General features: G+C 48.3%; 1 protein-coding gene across 1 annotated transcript in view; it reads left to right on the top strand.

Moving 5' to 3' along the window:
• MUC4 (mucin 4, cell surface associated) overlaps positions 1-13,988 on the top strand; it is a gene marked incomplete at both ends in the record, with an annotated part of 46,811 nt that extends 32,823 nt beyond the window's left edge. Inside the window, 14 exon segments of the mRNA XM_082839257.1 lie at positions 9-217; positions 952-1,042; positions 1,501-1,668; positions 2,259-2,360; positions 2,759-2,992; positions 4,097-4,234; positions 5,800-5,981; positions 7,548-7,707; positions 8,659-8,838; positions 9,197-9,270; positions 10,587-10,651; positions 10,737-10,969; positions 12,645-12,807; positions 13,793-13,988. Of these exon segments, the coding sequence (XP_082695383.1) occupies positions 9-217; positions 952-1,042; positions 1,501-1,668; positions 2,259-2,360; positions 2,759-2,992; positions 4,097-4,234; positions 5,800-5,981; positions 7,548-7,707; positions 8,659-8,838; positions 9,197-9,270; positions 10,587-10,651; positions 10,737-10,969; positions 12,645-12,807; positions 13,793-13,988 (2,195 nt within the window).
• Positions 13,989-19,272: the final 5,284 nt, after the last annotated feature.

The following is a 19,272-nucleotide window of genomic DNA, read 5'->3' as shown; positions in this document are numbered from 1 at the left end:
TGTTCCAGCCTGGATGTTTGGGGACCCCCACATCACCACCTTGGATGGTGCCAATTACACCTTCAATGGGCTGGGAGACTTCCTGCTGGTCCGGACCCAGGATAGAAACTCCTCCTTCCTGCTGCAGGGCCGCACTGCCCAGACCAGCTCGGCCCAGGCCACCAACTTCATTGCCTTCGCCGCTGAATACAGCTCCAGCAGCCTGGACCCCATCACGGTGAGTGGGGCCGGGGTCCTCCCCTCGCAGGGAGCCTTTAGCTCAGGAACCTTCAGCTGGAGACTGAGGCCCCGGAGGAGAAAGAGAAGGAAGAAGGGAAGGGAGCAGGAGGGAGGGAGGACGCATCCTGCCAGCGCAGTGGTTCAGATTAGGAGTTTGGGATTAACACACATACACACTACTGTACACACAACAAGGACCTACTATATAGCCCAGGGAACTATACCGAATATTTTGTAATAACCTACAAGGGAAGAGAATCTGAAGAATTATATATATATATATATTCTTCATATACATATATGTCTGAATTGCTGTGTTGTACACCTGAAACTAACATGATATTGTAAATCAACTATACTTCAATAAGAATAAATAAATAATTTAAAAAAGAGTCAACCCGGGAGACACGGGATTAGGGTCCTGGCTGTGAGATTGAAGGAACAACTTAACTTCCAGTGCCTCTTTTTCCTTAGAGTAAAATGGGGATGATAATATTACCTACCTCACAGGGCCGCTGTGAGATTTAAAAGCTAATCTATGAAACGTGCCTCGCTCAGAGCCTGGCCCATGCCAAGCGCCTCACACATGGTAGCTAGCATCACCTCATGGTCACACTCCCCATCACCTTCACCTTCATCCAAGCCCCAGGCTCTGAGCTCTGCGCAGCCTCCTTCCTCAGTTTCTGGGCCCACCTGCAGGTCGGTCTTAGGCCTCTGCCAATTCCCTTCCAGGTTCAATGGCTCCTTGAGCCCAGTGACACAATCCACGTTCGGCTCAACAACCAGACTGTAACATTTGACACTAACCGTGAAGGTGCAAAAGGTAGGCTGGGGACAGCCGTCAGCTGCCCTCTCCTGCTACCCTGGGTCAGGATCAGCAGGGTGCCCAGCACCAGGGAGAAGGGAGCTGGGGCGGAGAGGCAGTGGCGTTGGGGAAGAGCAGCGTGGTCACCACCCCTGCTGTCCCTCCAGCAGCTGTGCCTGAGCAGTTCCTTCACCAGAGCTGGGCCTTAAACTTTCCCTCCTCACTTTTCTCCTTCCCCTGAGGCCATGACAGCCTCTCTACAACAGCCCGTCCTCAGTCCCCAGGGAGAAGGGTGTGGGGTGGGCCGTGAAGGTGTCCTGTGAGTGTGGTTTGGGGCCACTGGAGTAGGACCCTGCAGGGCATCTCCCAGCTGCTCTTAGTCTCCTCGCTGCATCTTGAAACCTCACTACTGCCAAGTCTTGGGCCTCCAGGGTTCCAACGCTGGCTCTTTCCTCATTTGTCTCCCAACATTCCAGGCCAGGAGATGTTCAACACCTCTGGAGTTGTAATGACCCGCAGTGGCTCCACGGTATCAGCCAGCTTTGATGGGGCAGTGACCATCTCCGTGATCGCTATCTCCAACATCCTCCACGCGTCCTGCAGCCTCCCGGAGGAGTATCAGAACCACACAGAGGGCCTCATGGGTAAGGAACAGGCAGGAGCCTGCCTCTGCTGTGGGAGCTCAGACCCCCCAGCCCGTAAGCAGCTCCACCTCCAGTGGGCCTGTGGACATCACAGGTGGAATTTCCTTTCTCAGCCTCCTTGGAACAGAGCCTGAGGGTACAGAGCAGCAGGGAAGGAGGAGGGACGTAGCTCTTCAGCTGCCTCTGAGGCTCACTTCCCGTCCTCCTGAAGCTCTGGGTCCAGGGCAGCGGGGGGGCAGGGGGCATCGAGGATGGGCTCTGGGGAGCATGGGGCCAGCAGCCACCCTTCCCCTCCCTGCCTCCCTCCCTCCCTCCCTCTGGCTTCACACCTTCCCACCCTCCCCATCCCCCACATTCCCTCCCTTCTTTCCCCACTTCCTCCTTCACTTCCTTCTTCCCTGAAGCAGAGGGGCAGGCTCTGAGGCTATAGTCCTCTCCTGGCCTCCTGGAGGACTGAACCGACAACAGATGCCACTGAAAGAGGCTTCGCAGGCCCCCTACTCCCCACATCTCCATGTGACCTGTTGGATGCTCCCCAGGGAAGGGAGGGCCACAGTCCCAGGGTGGCTGACCCCTGCTCTGTCCCTCAGGCTTCTGGAACGGCAACCCAGATGACGACTTCAGGATGCCCAATGGCTCCACCCTTCCCCCAGGGAGCACCGAGGAGATGCTTTTTCACTATGGAATGACCTGTGAGTCTGAGGCTCAGGGTCCCCAGGCAGATGGGGTAGGGCCAGGATGAAGGAAGCTGCCGCACTGTCTCCCTCAGGCCTGTGGGGACCAGACCTCTGTCCTCTATGAGAGGGGAGTAGGAAGGAAGAGACCTGAGGATGCTGGTGCCACCTCAGATTTGTCCCCTCCACTTCCGTCCCACCTGCGTCTCTCTACCTGGAAGAGAGGACAAGGAAGCTGGGTGGCCCTCACTCACGAGAGCGGGGATTTCCAGAATCAGAAGCTGGAAGTCGCTCTGTCCTTCCACATACCCCTCCCCCACCCAAACCATATAAAGTAAGGGTAAGGGGTGGACACAGCAGAAATATAGCTGGAGTCCCACCCTGGTGCCACCACCATCGCACCTTGTGTGTTTTAGGGGAAATCAATGGAACAAGCCTTTTGGGCAAGAGGGACGACCATTTGCCGTCCAACTTCACCCCTGTCTTCTTTTCACAACTGTCGGGAAACAAATCTTTGAATGAAAATTTGACCTCCCAGTGTAATGGAGATACACACTGCATCTACGATGCCCTGGCCACAGGAAACAAAAGCCTTGGACTGTACACTGAGATGCTCTCTAGAAGATACCAGCTGATGAACACCACCCTGAGTAAGTGCTATGAGGCCCAGGGAGGCATGTGCAGAGTTAGGGGGCAGATGAGGTGACCCCCTTCCATGACACTCCTTTAAGCTACACATTTTTAAAACTTAACAGACTCTTTTGCTCATGTTATTCCTCTGCTCAAACCGTCCCATGATCCCCCAGCCCTGTCCTTATGATAACCTTCAAAGCCCTATCCAGTCTGGCCCCCTTGCCTCTCCAAACTCTTCTCCTAGGACTTCCCACCTCACTCATTCCACTCCAGCCCCACTGGCTTCTTTGTGTTCTTCACACATGCCAGGCTCACACCCGACTCCGAGACACCGCACGCGCTATTCTCTTTGCCTGGAATGCCCTTCCCCCAGAGAGCCACAGGCTCGTCCCTCACCTCCTTCCAATCTCTATTCAAATGTCACCTTCTCAGCAGTGCCTTTCTTGGCTAGCCTGCCTAAAATTTCACATTCACCCCCACTTCCTATTTGCCTTCCCTGCTTTATTTTTTCTCCTTTGTATCTATAACTATCTAACATATTTTCTAATTTTCATAGGTATCTTTTTTATTATTTGTTCATTGCTTCATCCTTACTACCTAGAACAGTTCCAGCCATAGAGTAGATACTCAGTAAATATTTCTTATGACTGACTGAATGAATGAATGAATAAACAATTGATGGAAATAGCAGGGCTCCAAAACACAGAGACCAGTGCAAAGGTTTTACTCCCTCTCCATTTCCTGACAAATGCAAAGCCCATCAGATGTTACCCTCATGGTCTACAGCCCTCTTCCAAAGGTAAAACTCCACAACGGTCTGAGCAATGCTGACCTCTGATTCACTTCATACCATGCCCAGAGTAGCATTCTGATCAGGAAAGAACTTGAATCCTGTTTGAGGAGAAGATAAAAGAGAGAATAAAGATTTGGGTGTGTGGGCAGTACAACCACAACCTTCTCTGCATGTGTCTGAGAGCAGGTACACAGAATAATTCCTGCTTCTGGAGGTAGGTCACAGCCCGGGCAATGCCTCACACAAGAGAGAGGACTGAAGAAACAGGAGGCCCAGAAGGCAAGAGAGTATCTTGCCTCACATCTCGCATTCCTTCTTTGTGTCTCAGATCAGTACCCCCCGTCTATTGAGGGTCCTGATGTGATGGAAGCCTACATGGGACAGGCCAAGGTGGCTAATTACACCAGCAGCACTAAGGACGTCACATTCACTCTCAGAAACAACTACACTGACTTCAAGCTCTTTGGTAAGAATCCTTGGCTGCGGCTGTAGCAGATGAGGTCACAGTCAAGCTTTGGGTAATTTTGCATTATTATACCCTGTGCAGTTTCATGTCACTTTTCCATTGGAATATCCAGGACCAAAATTTCTTGGGAATAATCCCTGTAATTCAAACAGGTGCCCCTGGTGAATAGTAGTGATGGGCTTCTGGAGATTTGGCTGGCTAGCTAGACTGCCTCTGGGCATGTACAACTGATTCAAAGATCATTTCATCTCAGTCTTATAATATGCAATCATCCTTACGCAATCAACAGATTATTAGAATAAACATAACAATTAACAAATACTAATTTCAAACATTTTCATATCTATTAAAAGAAGGATATCATATGGAACGAGATTTAAAGAAAAGCAAATAACTTCATTTGGTACCTTTCTCACTATTTTTATGTTTGTCAACCAAGTTTACTTCACTTTGCCTCTCTTTATCTGCTTTTCTGCGCTGGGACCAAGCAAAGCTCCATCTTTCCCTCCCAGTAATGGTGTGAAGACCTGGTTTCAGGCCTGTAACCATGATCTGGGTTAAGAGTCAAAGCCCAGGGAATTCCCTGGCAGTCCAGTCCTTAAGACTCAGCACTTTCGCTGCCGTGGGCCCGGGCTCAATCCCCGGTTTGGGAACTAAGATCCCACAAACCACGAGGCATGGCAAAAAAAAAAAAAAAAAAGAGTCAAAGACCACAGGATGTAGCTTGCCTTCTGTTGCCAGCACTAATTAAGCTGGTGACTGTTGTTTGCTAAAACCAAAGCCCTTAGGGACCTTATTCTGAGCTCTGAGCACCTCTCTGACTCATTTTCTTTCTCTGTGCATAAGAAGGGACTGCTTTGGCTGTACCCTGTCGCTCCATATAGCATCCCCTCAGGTGCCAAATGAATAGTATCAGGAGATTTTCTCCTCCATGGGGCTCCTATCCTGAAGAGTGTTGGCCTGGAAGTTATGCTTGTTTGTTCCCTCCTATCAGCTCTTCTCAATCTACTGTTTTAAGGAGACGTTCCTATTTTCTTGAAAAACATAAGACAGGTTGGATCAGAAGAGTCTTTATTGATAGGTAGCAGTGTTTCACTGTAGTCTGGTGTGTGAAGGTGGCTGGTCAAAGGTCCAGGCAATGAGAGCAGTGGGTGAGAAATCAGGGCGAGGGATGAGGATGCCATGAAGCTGAAGTCAGTTTGGCCTGCAGCGTAGCCTGGGGAAGTGTTGGGAGGATCCTGGCCTTGGTCCTCCATCGCCCCTGGATGTCCCATCCTGGTGCAGGCCTAGGCAGCGTTGCCTTTTGGGGTCTCTTCAGGGGGAGCAGCTGCCTCCCCCTCTGTGAGGTTCCACCCTACAATCGCTGAGTTGGGCTGTGCCACCTCCAGCTCGGAGCGTGATCAGGATTACTCCAGGAAAGCAGCCTTGCTCAAGGAAATGCCGGAAAAAATTGGAGGGGTGTTCTGGCGGGGGTGGGGGGGATGTCCAGCATCAGCTCTTGGGGTGGCGGAGAGCAGAGCAGTTGAGGCCTCCAGCTCTCAACAGTCTCGTCTTCCCTGGGGCAGAGAATGGGACATTGCTATGGACACCAAAGTTGCTGGAACCACTTACTCTGGAGATTCTAGCAAGAAGTGCCAAGGACAACTTGTCATCTGTACTCAAGCCAAGGACAGTGGTCTGTGCGTGCGAGGCAGAGAGCCAGTGTTTATACAACCAGACCAGCTGGGTGGGTGATTCCTCCCTGGAGGTGAGTGGCGAAGAGGGTTGGCGGTGGGGGGGGCGGGGTTCCAAGTTGAGGGAAAGGAAGTGGGAACTGAAAGGATGTCGTCCTTCAGCTCCTCTGTGCTAATGTGTGTGATGGGAGGCGGGTGGAGCTGTGGTAGGTGAGTAGAGCAGACAACAATCTCGGGCCACAAACTTACAAGTGTAAGAAATAGAACTTTCTTTCCTGCTTATAGCTCAACTGAATTTTTATCTCCCAGCTCCCATTTAGCCAGGCTGGCAGGAAACTTCCACCTCAGTCTTTCTTAGAGTTGCCCAGTGGTTGCCAGCTCCATGGTTCTGGAGTAAGACAGTGAAGTAAGACAGTAAGATGTGGGTAGGAAGGTGCCCATGTGGTCCCTGGGCCTGAGTCTACGTGGATCACAGCTCCAGGCACCCTCCCTTCAGACATAGGGGAGTGTTCTGTGGCTTCTGTGCGTTGCTCAGACACAGGAAACCCTGTGGCTTGGGCAGAGTGGCTTAGGGTCCCATCTGCCTAGAAGCACTGCGTAGCCATTTCTCTGGGGCTTCATCTTCATGGTGTTGGGAAGAGCAGTACAGATCCCTCTGATCTTGGTCCCCCCAAAACCTTTTTTTTTCCCCTTTTACTCTCTTCCTCCAACTAAAAGAAACATCTCTTTGGCAGTTTGAAGAAAATCCTTCTCCATTCAAGTTTCTAGCCAAGATACTTGGCCTAAGTCCATGAATCTGGCCCCATCTGCTTTTTTTTTAACTTTTTGGGAGGAGTCAGAAAGGAAAGTGTTCGGCTGGCAATACCCCACTACCTCCTTCACCTCTTACACACACACACACACACACACACACACACACACACACCCTTCTCCTGAAGCATGAGCAGAGAATTCCTACTTGAAAGGGAGAGAGGTGGAGGAGTCCAGGAGGCAGAAAAGGAAAAAAATACAGAGTAGGGGAAAAAGGGATTAAAATCAATATATTATTTTAGATATCCCAAGATATCCAGTGTTAAAGGGTTCCACTTCGGGGAGCTTTCCAGCGTCATCTCAGTAGGCAAGATAGAAAAGAGAGATGAGGAACTTGATGAGGATCTGGACGATTCCCCTCCCTGTGCCCTTGTTCTGGTTGTTGCGAGCTCTCACTGTGCTCAGCAACGAGCCTCCTTCTTGCCTGGGAGTCAGCAAGGGAAGAGAGAGCAGGAAACTGCAGCTTACGTAGGATCCAGTTTTCCAGGGATAGTAGAATATTTATTTATTTAGCCCCTGTCTAGGAAGGGTTTCAGGCAAGGAGATTTGCTGTAAGAGGGAAGAGGCTGGGATCCCGGGGCAGAGGCCAGGCAGAGGGCTCAGGAAAAGGATGGCCCAGGGAGGCCACGTGGCCTGGAGGACAGTCTGCCTTTGACAGGGACGTGCAGGCCCAGGGCCTGTTCAAGAAGCTGCTCAGTGGATACTGGCAGAATTAAGACAAGGACTCAGGGTCCATAGGTTCTCAGACCTGAGGGGTTGGTATAGCAACACCCCAGAAACCCTTCATGGTTCAGCCTCCTGGCCGCCCAGTGATCAGCAACCTATTCCAGGTGGCCGACTGCAAGTGTGACGGGAACACCACAGGCCGCTACTGCAACCGCACCAAGGACCCCTGTGAAGAGCAGTGCTTCCCGAGTGTGAAGTGCATTTCCGGGAAGGGCTGTGAGGCCTGCCCCCCGCACCTGACTGGGGATGGACGTCACTGTGCACGTGAGCTGGGGACAGGGCCTCGGCAGGAGGAGGTTCTGGGGACAGGTGACATCTCGAGGGCCTAAGACAACTGGGCGAACCATTTCTCCCCCCTTTCCAGCAAGTCTTTAGAATGTTCAATACAGGTGGGTATGGTAAGGAGGTAAGGTGGGTATGGCAGGGTGTGAGGCCGAAGGAGAAGAGATTGTACAGGCATGGAGGAGGGGCCAGAGCTGAGAAGCCCTGAGGCACTGTTGGGGGAAACCCCGGGCAAAAGACTGAAGATGGCCTGGAGAGGGGAGGGAACTTTTAGCAGCAGCCAGGGAGCCAGAAGTAGGCTGGGGTGGGGCCCTCAGGCTCCGGGGGCTTTCAGAGATGCAAGGCCCAGGGTCTCTGCATTTCCCTAGTCAGGGGGGGGATGGGGGGCGGGGGTGCTGCCATGGGCATCTGGTGGCAGGGGTGCCTCGTCTTCCCTTTGAGTCCTCCTTCCACCATCTGTTGCTTGACCTTTGAGCCATCAGAGTCATGAGGGCATCACGGTGAGGCCTCCACTAAGCCCCCTGAAGCGCCCCAGTGAAGTCTAGAGACCACTGCATCTTCTGAGCAGAGACCAGAGAGGTAGAACCACAGCCTTATAAAGGCAGAAAAGGGGATGGAAGTGAAGAAAACAGGTCGGTGGGCTTTCCTGAAAGAGAGTCCTTTCCTGATGGGAAGGGTCTGATAAACACTCCATTCCCTCAACAGAATTGGGAGAACCCTTACCTGGCAGGGGAAGAAGGGTCGCCCGGCAAAGAAATGTCTGGAAAAGGAAGAAGGATAGTTCGGGGTTCAGAGTGGCCCACAAGCAGAATGCAGTTTAAGTGGGCTTTGCGGGAAAGAAATCAAGCCTGTCCTGGGAGCAGCTTTCCCTGGGCCGGGGGCTGCCCCTTGCTGCTGAGAGAGGTGTTGCTGACCTCTCTGCTCCCCCTACAGCTCTGGAGAACCCCTTCCTCTGTCAGAACAAGTCCTGCCCTGAGGATTACTGCTACAACAACGGCCACTGCTACCTCTCCCAGGCTCTGGCCTGCCAGCCTGCCTGCACCTGCCCCCCAGCCTTCACCGACACCCGCTGCTTCCTGGCTGGGAACAATTTCACTCCAACCGTCCATCTAGGTACGACCAGATACTCCACCATCCCCACTTCTCTCTCCTTGGGGGACGATATGGGACTCTGGGGGCCAGGCTAAGTCCCTCAAACTCACAGGACACAACTCCAAATTTCCCTCAGGTGGTGGTAAGTTGTAGGCTATGGGAGCGAGTGGGGGGCAGCTGTCACAGCATGAACCACGGGCCTGAGCAGTCTGCTGAGGAAAGACTGAAGGTGACCTCACAGCTCAGCAAGACGAGAGTCAGGGAAGCCTTGACCATAGTCCAACATGCATTTGTGTGAGGGTCAGCAGACTTGGCCACTTCTGCTGATCCTTCTGGTAAACCTGTGAGGTGATTATGAACCTCCTTCTCCCGTCTCCAGAGCTTCCCTTAAGGATCATCCATCTCTCACTCATGGAAGACGAAGGTGCCTCCCAAGCAGATGTCAATGCCTCGGTCAGTGCTGCAGGCCAGCTCTGGGTGGGGGACGGGTCTTGGCAGGTTCAGGGTGGGGTCTTAGCCATGGCTTGTGCATTCTGCCTCTCATAATCCGTCTAGATTCAACTGCCAGAGGAGGCTGGAGCCTCCTGCCCCAGGGAAGGCTGAGGGTGAGGAAAGCAGGAAGGCCTAGGACAGAGACCTCCAAGGGGGTTAGAATGACCAACTCGCAATGAATAGAGTCCAGGGTGGCCGAGTCAACGCAGCCTTTCCTTCCGAGCATCCCTCAAGACCTGCCCTTGGATATTATATGGGGGAAACACAAGAGGGCATTTCACCTCCAGGAAGCCTTCCCTGACTTCGCCGAGGAAACTGGGCCTCCCTCTTCTTGGCTCCCATGCCCTTGTCCATTCCCCAATCACAGGCAAAGTGGCACAGTAGTTGAGCTATTGAGGCTCAGGAATCCTACCCAGGTTCACATCCTGACACTACCACTCACTAGAGCAGGTGTAATAATTAGACAAATTATTTGAACTCCCATCTGTAAAAATAAAAGTAATAACAGTACTTATGTCAGTGGTTTGTGTCAAGGTTTAAATGATAATGTAGGTAAGGCACTCAGCACGGTGCCTAAAACACAAGGTATTAAAAAAAATTATCCAAATTATTATTACTACTGTTGCTACTACCACTACTACAGCACTCCACACTCTGTACGGTAAAATCTGTTCACATTTGTCCACTGCGCCAGACTGTGGGTCTTTGAGAATGGACTGTTCCTAAGACACACTGACATCCCTCACACTTGACCATCCCCTAGGACTGGCTAAATATAATCTCTGTTCAATATACACGTGGGGAGAGAATGAGTGGGTAAATCGGGGATCAGAGGCAAGGTAGAGGTCATTCATTTCAGATTCTCCCCTTGTGATAGGAAGTGGGGGTGAGGATACGTAAAGTCCTTCACTCACCAACAAACTTCTATTAAGCAGGGACCTGTGCCGGTCACCAGGCTAGGCTGGGGTGTGGGGATGCAGAAATGCATAAGAAACATTCTGGTGTCTTGGGTCCTCATCTTCAAAGAAGGAAACAGGGAGTTCCCTGGTGGCCTAGTGGTTAGGATTCCAGGCTTCCACTGCTGTGGCCCGGGTTCAATCCCTGGTCAGGGAACTGAGATCCCACAAGCTGTAGGGTGTGGCCAGAAAAAAATTAAAAAGGGAAGAAGGAAACAGAAAGGGATGAATATGTGCATTAAAGTGGGAAGGGTCTCCTCTCTGGATTGGGCCTCACTCTCACTTCCACCCTCCCACCCCAACTCCCATCCTCTGCCTTAGGTGGCCTATAGACTGAGAAACCTGGATGTGCGGGCCTTTCTCTGGAACAGACGAGTGGATCGAATGTAAGTGGGACTGTCCCTACCTGGTCACCGGGTCCTCCCCCAAACTCCTCACCCCTTGGCCCCTCACTGTGCCCCTCCCATACAGTGGGCCCCCAATAGCACAGGCCTCAGGAAGCTCCCTTCACCGCTGGAGCATCATCTCGGAGTTCCAGTACCGCCCTGGGGGCCCTGTCATCAACTTCCTGAATACCCAGCTGCTAGATGCAGTGGTGGAGGCGTTCTTAACTCCGTGGAGTAGGTGGAAGAGAAGTGCGGGGCCCAGGAACAACGTGACCTTCCACCCCATCTACAGGAGGGACGTGCACAGTATTATGGCTCGTGAGTCACTGTCTTGGGGACAGCTACTGGGATAGCTGAGGGGGGAGGTAAGCAGAGGGACCCTGTCACAGATCTGCAGCCCACACAAATCCATGGCTGAAATGTGTTCTACAGCAAGCCACAGACAAAAATTAAGTTAATTTAGTTTTTTTTGTTTGTAATTTTTGAGAGAAATTGTGAACATTTTACCCACCAGCCTTCTAAATTCAAGAACAGGCGCACAAAATACTGCTTGATGAATCCCCACGTGTACAGTTTCACAGAGCAATTACTCCAACTGCTGCTTTCCTGACCGTCACTGCTAACAGTTTTCTTTCCACAAAATTGTTAATGATTTGGTTAAAAGACCATTGTACTTTATAAACATAGACAAGGACATTCTTTTTGCCTTTGCCCTCCAGCTGGAGATATTCAGTAGAAGGCTGGAGACCTGGCCCAGGGGCAGATATATCCCCTCCCTGAAAGAGTGTGACCCCATGCAAAAGCCATCCCCAATCTAGGCCTCCACACTCCCATCTGGAAAATGAGATGGGATTTCTGAGATCCCTTTCAATTCTGACAGCCCCTAACTATCCCAGAACAGGAATGAAATAGGTTGGCAAGCTTGCCAGGGAAGGAAAGGACCGTATTTTGTGAGTCAGGCAGAGAACAGGGCAGTGAGTATGTCAAACCCGACAGAAGCTGCTGCGTTACTTGGGTCCAGGACCAAGCCAGAGCTTCTTTTAGAATCTAGGCTAAGCCTCCTCCGTCCCAGGGGCAACGATGTGAAATTCTCCAAACTACTATGCGTATGGGGGGTAGGGTTGGGGTTAAGAGGACACCCCAGACCTGATTGTGCCTTTTGTTAGAGAAAACAAACAAACAAACATCCCGCAATTTTTATTATACAAGTACAATGTGTTTATTGTAGAAACTTTAGGAAACACAAATTAACAAAAAGAAAAAAGAATCACTTGTAATCCCTGTCCCCAGAGACAAATCCATTTTGCACCTATTTTTCTGAATTTTCTTTTATGCATAGGAACCTTCACACATATAAATTTGTTTACAATAAAGGGATCAAATCATGCCTAATGTTTGTTAACCTCCTCATTACTGAAATAGTTGTGAACATATTATCTTGTATATTGTTTGGACATTCCAATTTCATATACTAGTTTACAATATGTCTTAATATAGTGTGCTATAATAGATTTTAAAAAGAATGTTATACTAATAGTGACCATTTAATGAGGGCTTCCTGTGCCAGGCACTGTACTGAATACTCTGCATATATTATCTCATTTAAAATTTACAGCAAGGTAGTTTCCTTTTAAAAATAAGGAAACTGAGGCTGAAAGAGTTAAGAAATTTCCCCTAAACCACACAACCAGTTAGTAGTAGAGTTTGAATTTCAACTCAGGTCTGGCTGATTTCAAAGCATATGCTCTTAATCAATGCATTTTTCATACCGTGGTGCTTATCAGTTGCACAATATTTAACAAAACCACTCCTGTTGAACATTATTGCTCTTATTAACCATGCTGCTCTGGTCTTCCATGAACATATGTAGTTTTCATGTGTGTTTCCAATTATTTCTCAGGATAAATGCCTGAAAATGGAATTCTTGATCCAAAAGGTATAGATCTGGTGTTAATCGGTTGCTTTCTATATTCACTTTTATCCTACCTGACAGTGAATGTGAGCACGCTGGAAACTTACCTCCAATGCAGCGGATACAAGGGCTACCATCTGGTCTTCCACCCCCAGAGCGGCTTCACCTGCGTGTCCCCCTGCAGTGAGGGCTACTGTGAGCACGGAGGCCAGTGCCAGCACCTGCCCGATGGGCCTCGCTGCAGGTGGGCGGGGCTGGGGGCAGGAGGAGGAGGGCAGTGCTGGGAATCCAAGCTGCAAGGGGTCCAGAAATGCCATGGTACCTCGTGGTGTCTGAAAATTTAGGATGGCTCCGTTTGTCATTAAGAGAAAGGAGATCAGAGGGAAAAGGGACAATGGAAAAGAAGATGTGTGCATGCCTAAATTGTGCGGATGAAAAAGTTGCTATATTACCTATGCAACTCAAACCAGCTACTGGGTAGATATTATGACCACTTTAAAGATGAGAAAACTGCAGCTTAGAGACGATACGGAATCTGCCTAAGGTACCCAGCAAGTTAAGTAACAGGATCGGGGTTCCAAAGCCAGAGTCTCCCACCTGATTTTGCTTCTTGGGTGGACAGTCTGCTGCCTCATTGTGGAAAAGGAGCCCATTGTCTTTTGTCTAGGCCCGGCCCTGCCCTCCTTAAGAGTAACAGGGGAGGCCCTCTCAAACTGGGGCCCTCTGTCCCACCGGTTCATCAGCAGTCTGAGGGGCTTCCGTGAGGGGAGTGCACTAGGTCGCAGGCCTGCCATGGAGAGGGGCAGCGCCACCTGGGCCCTCTTGTCACATCAGTGCCCTCCGTCTACGCTTGTTCCCACTGCAGTTGCAGATGGGCCCAGCCCTCTCCGCTCCTGAGTCCAAGGAGGGGGCGGGTGGAGCCTAGCACCGGACCCCAGCTCTCCGGGGGCAGGCAGGGTTTGTGACTGCGCATGCTCACCTGCGGCCAGCCCCGCCCCCTCCCCGAAGTCCCTGTGGAGGCGACCTTAGATGAATTCACCACCCCCTCCCCCATCCCCCGCCCTCCTTGGTAGCCCAGTGGCCTCCCCTCAGCTCCAAGTCAGGGCTGACTCCGCCCCTTCCCTAGAGGGGAGCCGAGCCTATGGTGGAAAACCTCCTCTGGCCCGACAGAGAGGAGGGATGGGGAGGCCGAGCCACCCGCTGACCGTGTCCCCTCTCTGTGTCCCCAGCTGTGAGCCCTTCTCCATCTACATGCCCTGGGGCAAGCACTGTGAGCACCTGAGTTTGAAACTCGACGCCTTCTTCGGGATCCTTTTCGGGGCCCTGGGCGCCCTCCTGCTGCTGGGGGTCGTGCTGTTTGTGTTCCTGCGCTTCCGGGGCTGCTGCGAGAGCCGTTTCTCCTACCCGCTGGGCTCGGAAAGCTGAGGCTTTGCCCCGAACGGGCTGCGGTGGCCTATGATACCTCAGGAGCTACCCCAGCCTCACCTGCACACACTCCCAGGCGTCGTGGTTTAGGGAGCCTGGAAAAAGTAAGGTGACTGATGCGGATTCAGGATTCTTTAAGAAGAATGAATAATGGGAATGAATAATAAAGACCACACCTTGTCAGAACAGGAGACACAGAGGCTGAAAGGAAGAGGCCATAAAGGCCTACTATATAAATAGATGGATTCTCACACAGACATACCCACACAGAGGACACTGACCTACAGAAACACTACGTGCACACACCAGAGTTGATGGGGTGATGGCTTTAAATTAAAAACCAAAATACATTTGCACACAAAAGTCTCCAGTTTACTTCTAATTAAAGTCTATTTAAATAAAATCCCTCTGACTTTTTGTGTTCCCAAAGCCATGGATTTCATTCATGATTTTCCTCTGGTGGCTAAAGGGCCTGATACAGAGGGTGGAGGGAGCAGAGGTCGGTTGGACCCAGTCCTGCTTCAGCCCTCAGTTACTCTATGTTGGGAAGCTCGGTTACTCCAGCCCAGACTTGGATCTTTGCTTCAGTCTCCACATCCCCTTCTTCCCCTCCCCCCAACACAAGCCAAGGCCTGGCCCTCTGAGGAGAGTGGTAAGGATACCCCCATATGGAGTATCCCCAACTCCCTCCCAGGACCCCTCCCTGCCTTGCTGGTCTCTGCCCATCAGTTTCAAGAGGATAAGTATGCAGTGCCTTTTCCTATCTGGAGTGTTCCCTGGAGGAAGGATTAAATCATTTCAGCTCCCTTTCCAGGAACCACCCCATCCTTAGATCTAGGGTACCCAACCCCTGATACATTTTCTCTGTCCTTTCCTGGGCCCCAGTTAGAGTCTTTTGAGCTGCTCCACCCCGTAGTCCCTCAGTCCCACTCTCTCTGCTTTTCCCAGGAACCTGATCAGTTTCCACCTCAACCTTCTCTCTTAGCAGGCAGAACTTTACACATATCTGGTATAACAACTCCAAGGACAATTGGTCCACACCTCCTGTGTCCAGAGCACCTCAGTTCCAATCCTGTGCAGAAGCTGGGTAGTTGCCTTTTGGTCCTATATCCCAAATCCATGAAGAGAGAATCTGATTGGTCCAGCTTGTGTCAGTTGTCCATCCCTGGTCCAATCAAGTGTAACCACAGAGTAGGAAAAGAGGTCACATGATACAAACCTGGTGATCAGGCTCAGACTTGTAGGTGAGTAAGTGGTGTTGGGAGAAGTTCCAAGAGAAATATGATTTCTGATCTGAGCAGACTCCAAACTGTCTGCTTTACGTAGAGAACGACTTCTCCCAGCAGGTGAAGCGCCTCCCAATATGTACAAGTCTGTCGTTTTCCCCTCAAATGCCCCCAAGTGTAATCAAGTCTCCATATAGAACCACATTCATTTAATCCCAGCATTCATTTATCAAGAATTAAGCACATGGGAATTCTCTGGTGGTCCAGTGGTTAGGACTCTGTGCTTCCACTGCAGGGGGTAAGGGTTCGATCCCTGGTCGAAGAACTAAGATCCCACGTGCTGGGTGGCATGGCAAAAAAAAAGAATTAAGCACATAGCCCAAATACGTTCACTGGTGAATTCTATTGATACCTAACATTTCAGGAAGAAATTCTGCCAACTCTATAATCTCTTTCAGAAGACTGAAGCAAAGGGAAGCTTCCTAACTCATTCTGTAAGGCCAGCACTTTCCTAATACTAAAACCAGAAAAATGCATCACAAGAAAATAAAACTATACACCAATCTCTCATTAACATAGATGCAAAAATCCTCAACAAAATATTGGCAAATCGAATCCAACAATGGATAAAAGGAATTATACACCACAATAAAGTAGCATTTATCCCAGGTAGGCAAGTCTGGTTCTACATTTTAAAATAAATTAATGTAATCTATCATGTCAACAGACTGAAGAAGAAATCACATAATCATATCCATAGATGCAGAAAAAACATTTGACAAAATTCAACACCCTTTTTTGATGAAAACTCTCAACAGACTAGGAATAGAGGGGAACTTCCTTAGCTTGATAAAACACACACACACACCCACACCCACACACACACACACACACACACACACACACTCTACAAAAAAATTCTACAGCTAACATCATACTTAATGGTGAGAAACTCAAAGCTTTCCAGCTAAGATCAGGAATAAGGCAAGGATGTCCCCTCTTACCACTGCTTTTCAACATTTGTACTGGAAGTCCTAACTAATTCAATAAGACACACAAAAAATTCTTTTTAAGATATAAAGATTGGGAAGGAAGAAATGAAACTGTCATTGCTCACAAATGACATGATTGTCTATGTAGAAAATCTGAAAGAATTGATTCTAAAAAACCCTCCTGAAACTATTAAGCAATTATATCAAGGTTATAGGATACGAGGTTAATGTACAAAAATCAATTGTTTTCCTGTATACCAGCAATGAACAAATAGAATTTGAAATTAAAAGCACCTTACCATGTCCATTAGCAACCACTAATAGAATTAAATACTTAGGTATAAATCTAAAAAAATATATACAAGGTCTATATATGGAAAACCACAAGACTCGGATGAAAGATATCATAGAACTAAATAAATGGAGAGATACTCCATGTCCATGGACAGGAAGACTCAATACTGTCAAGAAGTTAGTTCTTCCCAGCTTGATCTACAGATTCAATGCAAACCCAATCAAAACCCCAGCAAGATTTTTTATAGATATTCACAAACTGATTCTAACGTTTCTGTGGAGAGGCAAAAGACCTAGAATAGTCAATTCAATGTTGAAGGAGAAGAACAAAGTCAGAAGACCTATACTACCTAATTCAAGACTTACTTTTAAGCTAAGTACTTTATAAACTATAGTAATCAAGACAGTGTGGTGTTATTAAAAGAATAAACAAATAGATCAGTGGAACAGAATAAAGAGCCCAGAAATAGACTCACATAAATATAGTCAACTGATCTTTGACCAAGGAGCAAAGGCAGCACAATGAAACAAAGACAGCTTTTTCAACAAATGGTACTAGAACAACTGAACATCCACATGCAAAAATATGACTCTAGACACAGACTTTACACCCCTCACAAAAACTAACTCAAAATGGAACAAGACATAAATGTAAAATACAAAACTATAAAACTCCTAAAAGATAACATAGGAGAAAACTTAGATGACCTTGGGTATGGTAATGACTTTTCAGATACAACACCAAAGTCATGATCCATGAAAGAAAGAATTGATAAGCTGGACGTCATTAAAATTAAAAACTTCTTTCAAGAGAATGAGAAGACAAGCCTGGGGGAAAATATTTGCAAAAGATGCATCTGATAAAGGACTGTTATCCAAAATATACAAAGGACTCTTAAAACTCAACAACAAGAAAACAAACAACCTGATTAAAAATTAGGCAATAGACCTCACCAAATAAGATATACAGATGGCAAGTAAGCATATGAAAAAATGTTCAACATCATACATCATTAGGGAATTGCAAATTAAAACAATAAGATTCCACTACACGCCTATGAGAATGGCCAAAAGCCAGAACACTGACAACACCAAATGCTATAAGGATGTGGAGCAAAAGCGATTCTCATTCCCTGCTCCTGGGAATTCCAAAATGGTGCAGCCACTTTGGAAGACAGTTTGACAATTTCTTACAGAACTAAACATACTCTTACCATATGATCCAGCGATTGCACTCCTCGGTATTTACCTAAAAGAGATGAAAACTTATATCCACATAAAAACCTATACTTGTATGTCTATAGTAACTTTATTCATAATTGCCAAAATTTGGAAGTCACCAAGATGATTTTCAGTCGATGAAAAGGTAAATAAACTATGGTACATCCGGACAATGGAATACTACAGAGCACTAAAAAGATATGAGATATCAAGCCATGAGAAGACGTGAAGGAAACTTAAATGCATATTATTGCATGAAAGAAGCCAATGTGAAAAGGTTACATAGCTTATGATTCCAAGTATATGACATTCCGGAAAAGGCAAAACTATGGACACAGTAAAAAGATCAGTGGTTTCTAGAGGCTTAAGAGGGAGGGAAGGATGAATTGGCAGAACACAGAGGATATTGAGGGCAGTAAAATTATTCTGTACATCACTATGATGGCAAATTCATGTTATAATACATTTGTCAAAACCCATACAACACCAAGAGTGAACCTTAACGTAAACTATGGACTTTGGATGCTAACGATGTCAACCAACATAGGTTCATTGACTGTAACAGATGTAACAGATGCTCTCCGATGGGGGATGTCAATAGTGGGGGAGATTGTGTGTGGGGGGAACGGGCTATGTGGGAATTCTCTGTACTTTTGGCTCAATTTTACTGTGAATGTAAACTACTCTGAAAATAAATTTTATTAAAAAATAATACAAATTTAAATCAAAAGAATTAAACACATATGGCACTGAGGACAGACAGCATGGGGGGTGGGGAGTTGTCCAACAGTTAGAAAGAAGGGAATGTAAAACAAGGAGGGAGGGATGACGGAAGCGTGCTGGACTGGCGAGACTGCCGTGCCTTGACCATTGCAATCCCAAAACTAAGCTATGCGATGAGGACTTTGTAACGTGACTTGAGGTCAGGTAGGGGAAGGCTCTCTTTTAGGGTAAGGTACAAAATTTACGTCTCATCCTCAACCCAGTCAGGACCTTGGTAAGGGATTTACCCATGCTGTGCAAGACATGATTATTATAGATACTTTGTGTCATCAAACCTGCTAAAGGGAAACCTGATAGAACAAAAGCAAGGTGGAAACAGGGAGCAAGGCACCCAAACCCAAAGTCCTTTCTCCCCCATCCATGTTCAGACACTAAGCTTCTTCTCCTCCCACTGAGAAATGGAGGTGGAGCAGAAAGACAGAATGTGTGTCACGGACATTCCTGCCAGAGGCAGTGGAGCTGTCCGTAAGCCTAAGAAAAGGCTGGGGGCTTGCCACAGCAGAAGGAAACCCACAGACTGGGAAAAGGGAAGAGGTGGGGACACTGGTGGAAGTGGAGGCATTAAAAGTAGGGTTTAACAATAAAAATACAGATTTAACAATAAAAATACAGAAAGCCCAGTTAAATTTGAATTTCAGATAAACCACAATTTTTTACTATAAGAATGTCCCATGAAATATTTGGGATATCCATATATTTTAAAAAGCATTCATTGTGTATCTGAAATTCTAATTTAACTGGGTGTACTGTATTTTATCTGGCAACCTG

This window comes from Leucopleurus acutus (genome assembly GCF_964270905.1).
Source record: "Leucopleurus acutus genome assembly, chromosome: 5".
In the NCBI taxonomy this organism is placed as follows: domain Eukaryota; kingdom Metazoa; phylum Chordata; class Mammalia; order Artiodactyla; family Delphinidae; genus Leucopleurus; species Leucopleurus acutus.
Note: the sequence above shows the minus strand (reverse complement) of the source record. Positions and strands in the feature narration are given on the sequence as shown.